This window comes from Sphaeramia orbicularis, chromosome 24 (genome assembly GCF_902148855.1).
Source record: "Sphaeramia orbicularis chromosome 24, fSphaOr1.1, whole genome shotgun sequence".
NCBI lineage: Eukaryota > Metazoa > Chordata > Actinopteri > Kurtiformes > Apogonidae > Sphaeramia > Sphaeramia orbicularis.
In genome coordinates, this window is record NC_043979.1 from 49,312,366 (window position 1) to 49,328,369 (window position 16,004).

Here is a 16,004-nt window from a genome sequence, read left to right on the forward strand (position 1 = left end):
TAATACTAACAATTAACAAAAAAACAAAACAATAAATAATAAAATGAAGAGTAAAACACATTCTCTCATTAATTCTGTATCTTGGCAACTTCAGCCAATCAGGATTTGGACTGAATTTATGTTTATTATTAATTTATGACTGTATTAGTGACTTTTATTCTGGAGGTTTTTACTTTTAGACCAGTGTAACTTATTTGCATTAATTTAATTTCAGCATCAGCTTTTATTAATAAAACATGCACAACAATGAACAAAAACTTGAGCTATATTAACCCAGACAGACCCAATGCTACTTTTATGTCACTTCCCAAATGAATTTTTCTCTCCATTTAACCTTTCTTGAGTGATTTATCACCATTTATTGTAATATTATCCTCTGAATTTTGCATTTTTCCAGTGAAATTCGGCTATTTCCCTGTATTTAATTCACTGATCACGTAGATGTTCATAAAAGCTCAGATTAAAGCTGAGGGTTATTATGTCAGAACCGTAGAAAAGCCAAGAAAAAGTGACGTTTCCAGTCAAATCTCTCATTAACTGAACATAAACCCAGTGTGTCCATCCACTGTCACTGATCCAACTCCATGTGTTTTACTGGTGAATCAATGTTGTAGAAGATGACAGTGTTTCCATGGTAACTACAGAGCCACTGAACGTCCAAATGGGTCATATCTGATGACCATGAAAAGATGAAGAACTGTATTTTACACCAATTATTGACACGGATTGATAGGATTAGAGGATCAGAAGCTTTTACACATTTTAGAGCAGTAGATGGTTTCAGAATCAGGGGCTGTTTGGGTCTTTATGGGTTAATAAAATTATCTTAAAATTTCACTTATTTCTCTTAGGACATTTCAGGTTGTTCATATTTGTTTATCCTTTATCTTATTCACATTTTATTGTGAAAGGATAATTTATAAACCTAAACATTTTCATGTAATTTTACTTTTGTTTTTTTTTTTACACTAAAGCAAAAACAAATATTTTTAGTTGTCTTTAATTCTAGGTTATTATGATAGTATGTTACTAGAGATCATATTGTTCTGTATGTAATGAACTAAATGATTGTTAATATCGTCAATGTAAATTTTTTTCATTTCACAAATTCATCCCACTGGCCGTATCGGACCCTTTGGCGGGCCGGTTTTGCCCCGTGGGTCTTATGTTTGACACCCCTGCTTTATTTTTAGAAGCTTCAGTGGATCTTTTTGCTGTTAGTTTTTCAACATCATGGCATGTTTTTGATTCGAGGACAAATGTGAGGTCTAGATGGACTGGGGTTGTGGGTGTGAAATTATGGAATGGACCTGATGATGAATTTAGTTATTCACTCTTTTGGCGAAGTTTTAAAAAAAAAAGTGCCTTAAGTTTAAAATTATTCAGAAAAATTGAATCGAGACCCTAACCCTAAACCAAAAACCTCATTCATTCATTCTCCTGAGCATAAATGACCTCTAACCCGTGTCCTCACCTCCTCCATTTGACGGCTATGTCGAACATATCTCTCCACTGCATTTGTCTGGTCTTTCCATTGACTCGTACTTTGGAGTTGCTCCACGTCCGATGCATGGCCTGCATCACCTCCAGCGTGGCCAAACCCATGGCTGAAGGAGCACAGACACACACTGAGTACGGCTGCTTTCAATCTCACTCATCTGATGCAGTTTTTTTTTGTTTTTTTATTCAGCGTTACCTCTGTGTATTCTCCTATTGGGTAAGAATCCCGGTGTGTCGTACTGCATTAGCGCCCCTAGGTGGTCGGCCGTGCAGATCAGCTTCTGCACTTCGCTGCTGTAGCTGTCGAAGTTCTGCGGTAACACATCCCTTCAAAAAAAACAAAACAGTTTACAGATTAAACCCTCCAACATAATTCTTCTTCCTACTCCTTTTCGACCATGTAAAATTCAGACTTGCACGTACTTGAGGATAAAGTCTGTTCATTTAAATGTTATTTTGTTTTTGTCTTCATTTGCTTTGTTTTGTTTTATTTTGTTTTGTTTCTTTGCATGTTCTAAATAAATAAATAAATGGAAAAGAGGACATTCAGACATTTATTCTTTTTTCTGATCAAGGTCTTTTTCTTTTCAATTTTCAAATGTAACACAAGAAACATACAACCTGAACATGAAACTGTTGAATCTAGTTCCTATCCTATGTGTATGTTAACCCTTTGGGGTCCGTGGTCACGGCCCCGTGACTGAACCACATGACATTTTCAACACGTCATAGCGTCAGAAGTCAATCACGTAGACCACTAGGGACAATTGCATTTGAAAGTGTGGACTTTAAACACTCTCCCACTTTTTATTTGATGTTGATAAAGTAAATAAAACTGGAGGTATGACCGTTTGAACTCGGAGCAAACAAACATGAGTACACGTACGAAAATGAGGTGGGGAGGTGTTATATTTCTGACCATAGCTTCGTCATTTTTTTGTTCTTTTTGAAACGGAAAAAAAAAAATGGTCGAAACTGTGAATTCTAATCCACAGGCTGAATTAGCATTACAGGTAAGGGTGGGGATGACCCCCACCTGAACCGGATGTGGAAACCGGGGGAGGGGTGAAAAAATGCCTCTGTAAAGATCTGCTTTTATGTCAAATATCTGAGTATAGTTTTAATTCATTACAATTTTAATTTTATATACCCAATGTTTGGAACAATACTCACTTTTAAAGTCTTTGAAAAGTTTCATTAAGCATCTTTGTGTTATTTATGCAATAAATTATGTACATTTCTTTAAATCAGATTTTATATTTTTTGTGTGTTTTTTGTCCTTTTGTGTTGATATAGTAGGTTAAAGTGAAAAAATAATAGACAGATGAGATAGATGAGGGTGTGCTAAAAAACAGATCCCAAACATGGGTATAGTAAACATTTCTTTATATAGTATATAAAGGCAAAATCAAAAGTACTCAAAAACAGACAAAAATAGACTCAGACCCCTCAGGGTTAAGGCTGTAAACATACTTCCTCTAATTTTCTTTTTGTGTGTGAAGAAAAGACAATGAGAATTAAGTACGCATGATCGTTTCAACCTTTGAGGTGGACTAAGACTTACACTGTTCAGATAAAACCGGTCCTTACTTGATGTGTGGCTGCAGACCTGGCTGTTCTTCATAGTCTTCTATTAGAAAAGGCAGGTTCTTGGCCCAGTGGTTCTTGAAGTTTCCAGGTAAGTCCTGGTCCACGTTGTACTCTGCAACTGGGATGTCCAGGTGAGAGTGAAGGTAACGAGAGTATTCTGGAGGAGAAATATTGAGAGAGGATGAGTGATGTTTTTCATAATAAATGTGATAAACATGTCTGCTATTAAGCATTCAATACATATAATGATGATAATTAGTGACCTGATATTGAAAGTTCAGTTCTCTCTGAAAAAACATGTAAAAGAATCGGTAAAAAAACCAAAAAGATATTTTCTGATACTTTTACTGCAAAAACAACAAAGAAATCTAGGCCTGTTATAATGGTATGGTTAATTTATTGAAATATCTACTAATTACTGCTGCTCAAGACATTAGAGGGTGGTGTAGGACAAACATAGAGGATTACATCAGCCTGAGTATGTGTCAGATCAAACAAGAAAAATTTTATTCATTTTTTGTCAAGTTCCACTGTTTTTTTTGTTTTGTTTTTTTTTTGCTGATTTTATTTGTATTTTTCCAGTTTGTATACTTCATTGTTAGTTAGACCAGATCACAAAGGCTAAAAATGATGAGAAACAACTAAAAATAAGAAGCTATAACATGGTACAATGTTTGAGCACATGGAAAATAGTTGAAATAGTTGTCTTTCATAATAAATAAGATCAAAAAATGTCTGCTATAACACACTGTTTTAAGCATTTATTACATATAATAATGATAATGAATGGCCAGACGTGGAAAGTTAAGTTCTTCCTGAAAAAAGGTGAAAAAGAATTGGCAAAAAAGACATTTTCTGATACTTTTACTGCAAAAAACACCTAAAGAAATCTAGGCCTGTTCAAATGGTAGTCCTTAAAGGGTTAATTCAGTTAAATATCGACCAATTCCTGGTCAAGACACTAGAGGGCAGAGCAAGACAACCAGAGGATTAAATCAGCCTGCATATGTGCCATATCAAACGAGAAAAATTTAATTAAATTTTTGTTAACAGGTATTTTTTTTTTTTGCCTTTTTTTTGCTGATTTTATCTGTATTTTTCCAGTTTGGATACTTCACTGATCGTTAGAACAGATCACACAAGCTACAAATAATGAGAATTAACTAAAAATAGGAAGCTGGAACACGGTAAAATGTTTCAGCACATGGAAAATAGTTGAAAGTTTATTTCTGAAATCTCAAAAAGTTTCATTATGCACATTTACAGGTGTTTTTTTTTATAATAGATATGACAAAAAATGTCTGCTATAACACACTGCTTTAAACATTTATTACATATAATAATGATAATGAATACCCAGACGTTGAAAGTTAAGTTCTTCCTGAAAAAAGTTGAAAAAGAATTGGCAAAAAAGACATTTTCTGATACTTTTACTGCAAAAAAACATAAAGAAATCTAGGCCTGTTATAATGGTAGTCCTTAAAGGGTTAATTCATTGAAATATCTACCAATTCCTGCTCAAGACACTAGAGGGCAGTGCAGGATAAAAAAAGAGGATTACATCAGCCTGCATATCTGCCAGATCAAACAAGTAAAATTTAATAAAATTTTTGTCAACAGTTTTTTGGTTTTTTTTGTGCCTTTTTTAACGATTTTATCTGCATTTCCCACTTTTGGAAACTTCATTGATAGTTAGACCTGATCACACAGCCTAAAATGATGAGAAATAACTAAAAATAAGAAGCTCAAACATGGTAAAATGTTTGAGCACGTGGAAAATAGTTCAAAGTTTATTTCTGTAATTTCAGTTTCATTATGCACCTGTACAGTTGTTGTTTTTTTTTTTTTTTTTTATAACAGACATGATAAAAAATGTCTGCTGTCACACAGTTTTGTTTCTTTATTTCGCATATAAATTTAAAACCAAACCACAAAACAATTTTTTACGAAAAGATAGGAAAACATTCGAAAAGGGGCGGGATAAAGTTTAATTTATAATCTCCTATCCCCTTACCCTATCTTTCTACCTACCCTAAATTCCTATGTCAGAGCCCGTAAGTAACTCAAAAATCCTACACATATCAAGAATTTTAAGAATTTATTACATATAAGGAATTATAATTAGTGGCCAGATGTTGAGAGTTAAGTTCTTCCTGAAAAAAGGTGCAAAAGAACTGGCAAAAAAGACACTACTGTTGCAAAAACAACCGAAAGAAATCTAGGCCTGTTATAATGGGAGACCATAAAGGGTTAAAGTGGTGGATTTAAGTGAGAAGAATTCAAATGTATGTAAAAAAAAAAAGGTCCAGTGTGTCTGAGTGTGTTTCATGTGCAGCAGTGAATGAATGTTTCCATGACTGTCCATGTGTGTGTGTGTTTGTGTTCTTACCTCTGAGGTATTTGACTTTGAGGTATTCCGAGCTGGCCTTCTGTCCCAGTAGAGGATCGTTCAACATCACTTTGGTCTGAGCTTTGATGCCTTCGTAGAACTGACCCATGGCCACGTGACTTAACCCCTTCATGTACTGACACACCTCGTTGTACGGCTCCAGCTGAAGACACCTCTGAGGACGGACGAAAAGGGACAAAAACAGACATCAAAAAACACTATAGAAGAATGAGGTATAGTCCAGTTATATTATGAGAAGATGAGTCTTTTTTCCTGGTTAAGAAAAAGTTAATAAAATGATAAAAAAAAAAAAGAAAAACAACACAAAATCTATGATATTTTTCATATTACATACAGTCGCAGAAAAAATTATTAGACCACCAAAAGTCATTAAAAACAATGGTGATGATTTATTTATTTTTTAATCTTTTTTTTTTTCTTTCTTTCTTTCAAGAGAGGAGGTCAAAGGCTCTTGGTCTTTTTTTTTTTTTTAAACTTAATTTTTATTAAATTTTCTCTTTTTTTTTCAGTACAGTACAATTACACATTCAATTACACAGTTCAATTAATTTCTTTTCCCCCTACACAGCTGCAAATATATTCTCATACACCTCCACAGACACATATAATAAAATTTAAGAAAGCAGTAATAATTATAGCAAACAATGATTACTTCAAAAAACAAAAATAAATAAATAAATAAATAAATAAATAAATAAAAATAAAAAAGGCTGTAGATATAGATCTTCGACAGAGGTAGATTGACAGCACTTTGATAACATGGAGTGTTCTTGCAACACCAGTAAATATTATTGCAGTAGTAAAGGTAACATAGGTTCCCATCTTTTAGTAAAAATGGTTTTCTGAAGCCGGAGCAGGTGTGTGATCTGCTCCATCTGGTAAATATCCCAAACTTTTTGAATCCATGTATTATATGAGGGAGGTTCTGGTTTCATCCAGCTGATGGTTATAGACTTTAAGGCAGCGGTGAATAATATATTCAAAAGGTATTTATCTGCTTTTCTATCCAGACCTTCAGGTATTACTCCCGGCTCTTGGTCTTTTGTGTGTGTTTTCTTTATGTAACAATTCATCCATTGTTCACTGTTCGATTGTTTTGTTTATTAACAAAAAAAAAAAAAAAAAAGAAAAACTGAAATGTTGAGAATGGACAGATTGGTCACTGGTCACATACTTGTTATGTGACCACAATGTAATTTCAATGTATGCTGAAATCTTCTCAATATTTCTAAATAAAAATCTGAAAAAACAAAAAACAATGGTTATACAATCCAGTCCTAACTCCTGTGTGTATCATGTGACTAAAACAGAAAGAAAAGAAAACATGGAATGTCTAAAAGCACTGTTTTTGTCAGTACAATGCCATAGATACTGATGGAAGAACTGAAGTGATTTTGGTTTTTATCCAGAAAACATGTTAAATGGACAGATATCAGCTCTGAAATTAAACTACTATGAGCTGTTTTTGTTGGTATCATTATATTTGTCCAAACAAATGGACGTTTAGTTGGACCAGGCATTAAAATGAACAAGAAACTGAAGAAAACAAGGGTGGTCTAATCATGTTTTCTGCGACTGTATGTTGGATGGATGTGTCATTTCTTTATATCAGGGTAATGAACATTTCATAGATTATCAATAACACTGATTTCATTGCTTTAATCATTTTTGTTCAGCGCAGGACCCACTTTTTTTTTTTAAAATCTCACATAAAAACAACTACGAAAACAAGCTGGTACCTTGAAGTTCCCGATGGCCTCCTGCAGTGAACCGTGGTGGTACAGCATCATGCCTCGAAGCTGGAGAGACTGGATGTGGTTCTGGTTCAACATGAGGGCTTTCTGGAAACTCTCCATGGCCGACTCAAAGTCACCCAGTTCTCTGAGAACAGGAACCAGATACAAATATTAGTGCGGATTAGTTTATGGACCCTTACGTTTTCATAGGTTTATCGAGACAAGACATGAAACAACAATTCTAAACAGATTTATGGAGTTATAATAGACAAAAACAAGTGGTTCCAGGCACAACAAACCCCGCCCCTCACACGTATTGTAGCGTATTTTGGCATCGATCTAGCTGATGTCATCATGTCTATGCATGCGGGGATGTTAGTATATCCATTGCCTCTATATTTGTGCCGAGTTTGAAGTAAATTGAAACAAAATTGATGTTTTTATAGACATTTGAAATTTCAGTCATTGTAAGTAAAAATGGGAAAAAAAAAAAAAAAGATTTAAAAAATGCATAAAAAAATCTAAACTTTGACCTACTTTTCCCAAAATGTAATCACATCTAGTTTGCATCACTGGTAATCTATAAACCCAGTTCGGTATGAATTCAACCAATAGTTTTGCTGCTAGAGTGTTAACAAACAAACAAACCAAACCGAAAACAATACCCCTTGCCTCCCCTTCAGGGGGCGGGGTAAAATCTAAAATTTCAAGTAGACTTAAGAAATATTCAATAATAAAATATGATATAAGACTAAAATTTGTGCTCATTTGTAGATTTTATATGACAGAGGGGAACATTAGGACACAAAAAGCACAGATTTTAGTATAAAAAAAAAAGATGGAAACTACTATGAGTCAATTAAAACCCAAGTCTATGATTAAATATGGATGCGATGAACATGAACAAACACAGGCCTGGTCAAAAATAATCATTCATTTCATTCACTTCATTTTCAGTGCCAAGGATAAAAAAGAAAAACATATATATATCCTCCTGAGACCCAGAAAAGTGAAAGTTTTGGCTTTTTTACATTAAACAATTGTCTTGATTAGAAACTGCATAATGCAACAGTTTTTTCAGATATATTTTTAAAGTTATATTTATTTATTTATTTAATGGAATGTCCTTTAAATTGTCAAACTTTTGTCCCCTACAGACAACAAAAATGCATTGCTGGGTCTCAGGAGAATAACAACAACAACAACAACAACAACAATAATAATAATAATAATAATAATTTAAGTAGTTATAAGATTAAATACATGATAGAAGCAATAGTAAAATCAAATGCACATGCCAGGGGGAAATTACTAAAAGCAATAATTAAATAATTAAAACAACAACAAGAAAATGGAGGAAATTAGAAGTAAAGGCCTAACTTGAACATAATCTGAGTTCTAAAAGCCCTGCATTCTGTTAATTAACCTGTTAATGGTATTAAATGACAGTGTTGGTGTACCTGTAGGCCTGTCCGAGGCTCTTATACGCATCTATGAAGTCAGACTTCAACTTCAGCGCCTCCTTGAACGTCTCTATGGCTTCCTGATGACAGAAAACACAACCTTTCACACAGAGTTGACAGGAAACTGCAAAAGGAGACGTGGAGACGTAGAGACGTAGAGACGGTTTCAAACGCTAAATCAGCAGATACTTAACATGATAACCTGCACAAACCCATAAACGTGTCTTTTTGTTGCATTCAGTCGGTTATTTGCATTCATTTGAATGTTTGTTTTGCATTTGTTTTGTGTTCTCCGCTGTTACATTACACTCCGAGTTTCCCGTTTTTTTCTTTTCTTGGTCAATTCCTTTTAAGCAGATGTTATTACAGCTGAATTATTCGGTATGGCACAGCTCCAGGAAATAAGATGAAATGACGGAAATTTCCCTCTGGGACAATAACAGTTTGTTGTAAATCTATGACTTTAAAACATCCAAGAACATCAAAGTTTCTCTGTCTGTATTGGTGCATTTTCACTTACAAAATTCCTTCTTTATAACCTGAACAAATATGAACAACATGAAATGTCTTAACCTCCTAAGACCCAGGACAAGTCAGCAAAGTACAAGCTTTTTTTTTTTTTTTTTTTTTTATTAAATAAGTCCCTATATTGGAAACATCATGATGCAACAGTTTTTTCAGATGCAGTTTTTAAATTTTTTATGGAATGTCCTTTATGGTGGACAATTTTCTTTTCTTTTTTTTGTATAAAGTTGTGAAACTCTTGTTCACAAATGTGGACAGTGGGTCGTAGGAGTTTAAGTAAAATAAGTGCAACTGTACCAATATTTTGCCTGTTGTTAAATGTTTTGTGTATTTGTAGATCCACGGTCATCTGTAAGTTACATTGGTAAGGTACATTTGAAAATGATAAACTCATGTCAAATATTGTACAAAAAACAAAACAACAACAACAAAAAACAAAGCTTAATTTTGTGTTTTTTGCATAAAAATGTGGTTTGCTTATATTACAAACATGGCATTTAATGGGTTAAAATATGACAGTTATTGAGCATTTGCTATTTTTGTTAATGGATCAAGGTGATGAAGTAAAATATTTTTTTTTTTTTTAAAGTTAAAAACAAAGATGCACTTTTGGTGATTGGAAGGACTGCTATGGATACTGGAAGGTTAATTCATGATTCATCACCCATCTATTAATGTCAGAGATGCTATCTATTGATTCTGAATAGATGTACGGTTCATAATTTAGGTTAAAATTCACAGATTTGACAGAGTGAAGGTGTAGGAAATGAACAGTATGTAAGAGTGAACATCTAGTCAAGGACAATGGTTGAAAATTAGCCTGTTTGTTTACACTGACACGCTTACAGTAACACCAATTAACACACACTGTTCCTGTAAAAACTACATAACAGACCCATGAAAGTCCTGGAAATAAATAAAAGTCGACTGGATGATTGTTTGTGCACAGACTCCCTCAGGCTGAGCAGACAAACACAAAATTCACACTCTTATTTCTCACTAAAACCACTTTGCCTCAGTCTCTATTTGTGCTGATAAAAAGCACATTGTGATATGTTGACTTTGCTTCTATGAGGATTAGTCGCATCAAACACAGAAGACACCGCACTAATCCTCACAGTCAGAGCTGTTTTCGGGTGCATTTATATCTGGTGTGTTGTTGTTGGTATTGTACAGGAATTCCCCCAGGAAACTGGTTCGTAGAGTATAAGCAAAGGTGTTTAACCGCACACAAAAAAAATCCCCAAATTATCATGTGACTAGATAAACAACACACCTACCCCCTAATCTGACACATAAAATAAACTGCAGCTTAGTTTTGACACTGAACACAACATACTTTAACCCTTAGATGCATAAATGCGGAGAAACGATCCGGTGAGGTTGTTTTCTTGCAATATCTTTGTAATGAAATGTTGGTATCATTTCATATTCTACGCATTCTTCAAAAAACATGTTATAGACATCATGACATTTAAACTTTTGACTTAACTTTAATACATTTTATATAATTGTAGTTTTTGTTTTACTAACCCCAGCTTCCATTTACAATTGAATGACATCTGAACCTTTGATTCCTTCATGCATAGTAGTCACTACAGTGGACAGCTGTTCAAATCTGTTTCATTTGTTCCATTGGCAGATTTTTTTTTGTACTTAATTAAAGATTTTTTTTTTGCTTAATTCAAACAAAAAAATCTGCCAATGGAACAAGCGAAAATGATCTTGGTAAGAGTGACAACATTTTCAAGATCTGTTGTCAAAAAATCAGTTCTTGTATCTCACTGAAAAGTTACAGTTTAAGTGATTATGTCTTATTTTTTAAGCGTGATGAGATATTTGGACTAGAAACGAGAAAAAATACACTTGGTAAGATTTAGATTTTTGCAGTGAGGTGCATCATTCATACACTGACATTCATACCATTACTGTAACTTTGCTCTTCTTGATAAATCTGATCTACACTAACATATTTGAGTGGAAATCAAATGCTAATTGTTATTAGACTGTAATTAACAGAGGTTTTGTATTTTTTTTACAAGAACATTTTTTTCATACTATCTGACTAATAACTAGTATTATAGTATGTTAAAATGTGAGAAAACACATTAAAAATGTTTTATGTCATAGTTTTCACACCGTATGCCAGTAAATGCATGTTTTTTTTGCTTCAAAAATTAAATGTGTGATATCCAGCTGAGTGGATATTTTTGTAACTCCGTGAAAAATAGGTTCATAAAAAATTGTCAATCACATTGTGTTTTTGTCATGCCTAAAAAGGAATAAAAATACTCAGGTAAAAAATCTTGATTAAGGTTCTTATAATTCATGCATGAAAGGGTTAAGTTAACATTATTTTATTACTGTTATATACTATATATAATATATTAGGGGTCCAACAGTACAGGTAGCCCATGGTTGGGTCCATACTTCGGTTCTTGGGCCACGGTTTCAGTACGTGTTTAGTGCGTAAAGAGAACTTTTTTTTTTCCTCCCAAAATTATATTTTTTATTATGCTTGTCAGCAAAAACTGAATTTCACAGTAGGAACAAATTATATGACTGTACTGAATAAAATAACACTTTCTGTCCAGAACAATAGAACCCTTTCTTATTCCTTGACTACTTGTATACAGTCATATAAAACAGGCACATGCACACATAAGGCCCAAAGGGGGCGTTTTTTTTTAAATAAATAAGCTCCTGTTCTGCATAGGGATGTAAAAGAAAACGGCGGTATAAAAACGCCACAGTTTTGCCTTTTCACCTAACTTGTTCTGTTTCTTGTTGCTCAAAAAACAGACATAAAAAACAAAAAAAAAAGCCTAATAGGTTAATTGGTGGATCTAAATCAGTGTAGGTGTGAATGTAAGAGTGAATGCCCTCACAGGTCCAATATATATGTTTTATTATTATTACGATAATTAAAAAAAAAAAAAAAACAATAATAACAAAAAATATTTAGAACCAGTCAGAATTCTGAGATTAAAGTCAGAATTCTAACTTTTTCCCTAGAATTCTGACTTTTTTCTCAGAATAATAATCAAAAAATATATATTGGACCTTAATTTAAATTCTCTTCCGTAGAATTCAACCCCGAAGGAGTCTATTCTAAAACAGGAAATGCATCTGCAGAGTAAATTACCATTTTCGTTATCTGAAGCTTTAAATGGTGATAATTGTATTTAGGTTGGATATTTATCATGAATTTCCTTACATTTTTATTACACTGTGTCTTTCATAGGGATGTAACGATATGGAAATTTCATATCATGGTTATTGTGACCGAAATTATCACGGTTATCATTATTATCGTGGTATTATTGAAATTGTGCTCAAAATGTTCATAAAGTACTAATACACACACTGAAATAATTTAACCAAGTTGTATTTAAAAAATAATAATAATAAAATAATAGGCACAATGCACTTTCTGTTGCAGAAACATTCAAATATTAACCCTTAGTGGTCTGAGCCTATTTTGTCTGTTTTTCAGTCCTTTTGATTTTGCCTTTATATACTATATAAACAAATGTTTACTATACCCATGTTTGGGATCTGTTTTTTCAGCACAACTTCATCTATATCATCTGTCTATTATTTTTTTCACTTTAACCTACTATATTAACACAAAAGGACAGAAAACACAAAAAATATATAAAATCCGATTGTATATACTTCATTGCATAAATAACACACAGATGCTTAACACACCTTTTTAAAAGACTTTAAAAGTGAATTCTGGTTCAAATATTAGGTATATAAAATTAAAATGGTAATAAATTAAAAGTATACTCAGTTTTTTGACATAAAAACATATCTTCACATAGGGTTTTTTCCCCTAAAAGTGCGGTAATCAAACACGGTCATCATGATAATTAGAATTGAAACAGTAATACTAACCGTCCACAATTTAACCGCGGTTTATCGTTATACGGGTAATTGTTACATCCCTAGTATTTAATAAAATATAATAGAATGGAAAATATTTATTGTCATTGTAACAAGTACATTGAAATTAAAAATACCATCCAATCTGTACATCTAATATAAAACCTAATATTCAACTCAACTTTATTTATAAAGTACTTTAAAAAGACAGTTAGCATTAGAGCTGGTCTAAAACTGACTCTTAATAACAGGATTTGCACACATTTATAATTTGCTGAAGAGACAACATCTACCAGCAAATAATTCCTTATATGTTTTTACGTACTTGGCGACTAAAGATGAGTCTGATTTAAAACATACTTAAAATCTAATCGGATCAATGCTCTGACATTTCAGTTGCCGGTTACGTTGTTAATACACATATAAGGTCATAATATCATGAAGTTCCTTGTTTTGTCACCAGATTTAACTGGAAAAACGCTGTTCTCTTAAGACAACCATGATTTTCACCCTGATCTATTTCCTCATGAAACCAAAAGTTGTTATCCATGAGGACACAGGCTGCAGAATTTTCCAGTAAACAAAGGCCTGTTGTATCGTTGACAGCTCACAAAACGCTGACGGCGACAGAAAGTGAAGAGAAAAACTGGCAGAGAAAGAACAAATCCAAGATCAGGACAAAAGGAGACTGTGAACTCTGAAAGTCCCACTGGATTTAAGATCTGAGGACCTGAAAGAGCAGCTCAGCACATGACAGATTACAGTTTTGTTTAGTGTTTGTTGTGTTTTCCCTTGTGTCTGCATTTCATGTCTGTCTGCACTTTGTAACATCTATAATATATACAGGTTAGGAGTTATTCTTACTATTAACCCGCCTGTGAACTTTAGTATAACAGCCCTTCAGAGTCACATTTTCATATTCTGTTGTAACATTAAATGTATCTTCAAAGATTTTCAACATTTAATGTGTTTAAATCCTAACAGTTCTAATATTAGTGATTATAAATAGGGGTAGGACAATATACGCTCAACTTCTTCCCACTATTTCAAAGTGAAATAATTGCACATTGTGTTTTTCTTTTTTTTTTTTTCTTTTTCTAACTTCAATATTCTGGAGTGTTCTGTTTAAATTTGTAATTTCTCGTTGCCTTTTTTTCACCTTTGCATTTTAATCCTACTTACGTTCGATATAAAGTGTGCTAAGGTGAGATTACTGTCAAAAAGAGCATTGAGATTTCTGAAGAGTTAGCAGAATTTACAACCATTACTATAAGATCGTTGCATTTACTTACTGTCATTTTGTTTTTTTTAAATACATGTTACCATATTTACTGCATCTATTAATTGCTTTAAGCATTAGTACGACATGTGGTAAAACTCTATTATCTGTTTTTATATTCTTACTGCTAATAACTACTCTTTTTAAAAAATATACTGTATATTATTGTAAATCTTGTAAATAATGCTCTCTTTTAGCACTATCATGGCTAATTATGTGACTGTAATTTGTAACTTGTTTCTTTGTTTTGTTTTTACAGTTTTTTCTGTCTGTTCTGCTGCCTCTTGATCAGATCAGTGGAAATGAGAACTGGTTCTCAGTTGACCTATCTGGTTACATAAAGGTTAAATAAATAAGTCAATTCAGTCTTCTATGCTTTCATTGTAAAATATTGTGTCCCATCCAGTTCTTTATGGCCTCGAGGTTTCTGTTAGCGACGTTTCTTGATTAGAATAATTTGGAATCACAGCTGACGTAGATTTTGGTGTCATCTGCATATTATGAGAACTTAATTATCCTCGATTGGAATCTGTACAGAATTTTAAGGTAAGGTAAGGTAAGGTAAGGTAAGGTAAGGTAAGGTAAGGTAAGATAAGATAAGATAAGATAAGATAAGATAAGATAAGATAAGATAAGATAAGATAAGATAAGATAAGATAAGATAAGATAAGATAAGATAAGATAAGATAAGATAAGATAAGATAAGATAAGATAAGACTATCTCACCGTAAGATAAGATAAGATAAGACTTTATCTCACCATAAGGTAAGGTAAGATAAGATAAGATAAGATAAGATAAGACTATCTCACCGTAAGATAAGATAAGACTTTATCTCACCATAAGATAAGATAAGATAAGATAAGATAAGATAAGATAAGATAAGATAAGATAAGATAAGATAAGATAAGATAAGATAAGATAAGATAAGATAAGATAAGATAAGATAAGATAAGACTATCTCACCGTAAGATAAGATAAGATAAGACTTTATCTCACCATAAGGTAAGGTAAGATAAGATAAGATAAGATAAGATAAGACTATCTCACCATAGGATAAGATAAGACTTTATCTCACCATAAGGTAAGATAAGATAAGATAAGATAAGACTATCTCACCGTAAGATAAGACAAGACAAGACTTTATCTCACCATAAGGTAAGGTAAGGTAAGGTAAGATAAGGTAAGATAAGATAAGATAAGACTTTATCTCACCGTAAGATAAGGTAAGGTAAGATAAGATAAGACAAATGAAAAAGAAGAAATTTGGTATTCATATAAATGAAGAATTAAGAATAAAGAATTAGAATTAAAATTCTATAGTATTTACATATTTACACTGTGGTTACACATGCATATGGTGTGATATGGGGAGTGGGGGGGGGGGGTTACTGCGAACTGTTGTACTGCGCTGCCTCTTTATAGATATTTCACAAGGAAGGAACTCTGAGTGCAACAGATGATCAGCTGTATCTGTGCGTGACGTTAGCGTACCTTCAGCATCCCTCTGTGGAAGAAGGTAAGACCTTTATACAGCATAGCGATTGGCTGGTTCTTCTTCAGCTCTAATGACTGCTGAAAGTCCTCCATAGCTGCCACATAGTCCTGGTGA

At 33.0% G+C, this 16,004-nt stretch overlaps 1 protein-coding gene across 1 annotated transcript in view; it reads right to left on the minus strand.

The window, feature by feature from the left end:
• Positions 1–16,004, minus strand: part of LOC115415668 (tetratricopeptide repeat protein 13-like) — a 44,882-nt gene that overhangs the window by 14,728 nt on the left and 14,150 nt on the right. The window contains 7 exon segments of the mRNA XM_030129336.1: positions 1,475–1,607; positions 1,697–1,827; positions 3,091–3,247; positions 5,480–5,654; positions 7,240–7,381; positions 8,697–8,779; positions 15,887–15,997. Coding sequence (XP_029985196.1) covers positions 1,475–1,607; positions 1,697–1,827; positions 3,091–3,247; positions 5,480–5,654; positions 7,240–7,381; positions 8,697–8,779; positions 15,887–15,997 — 932 coding nt within the window.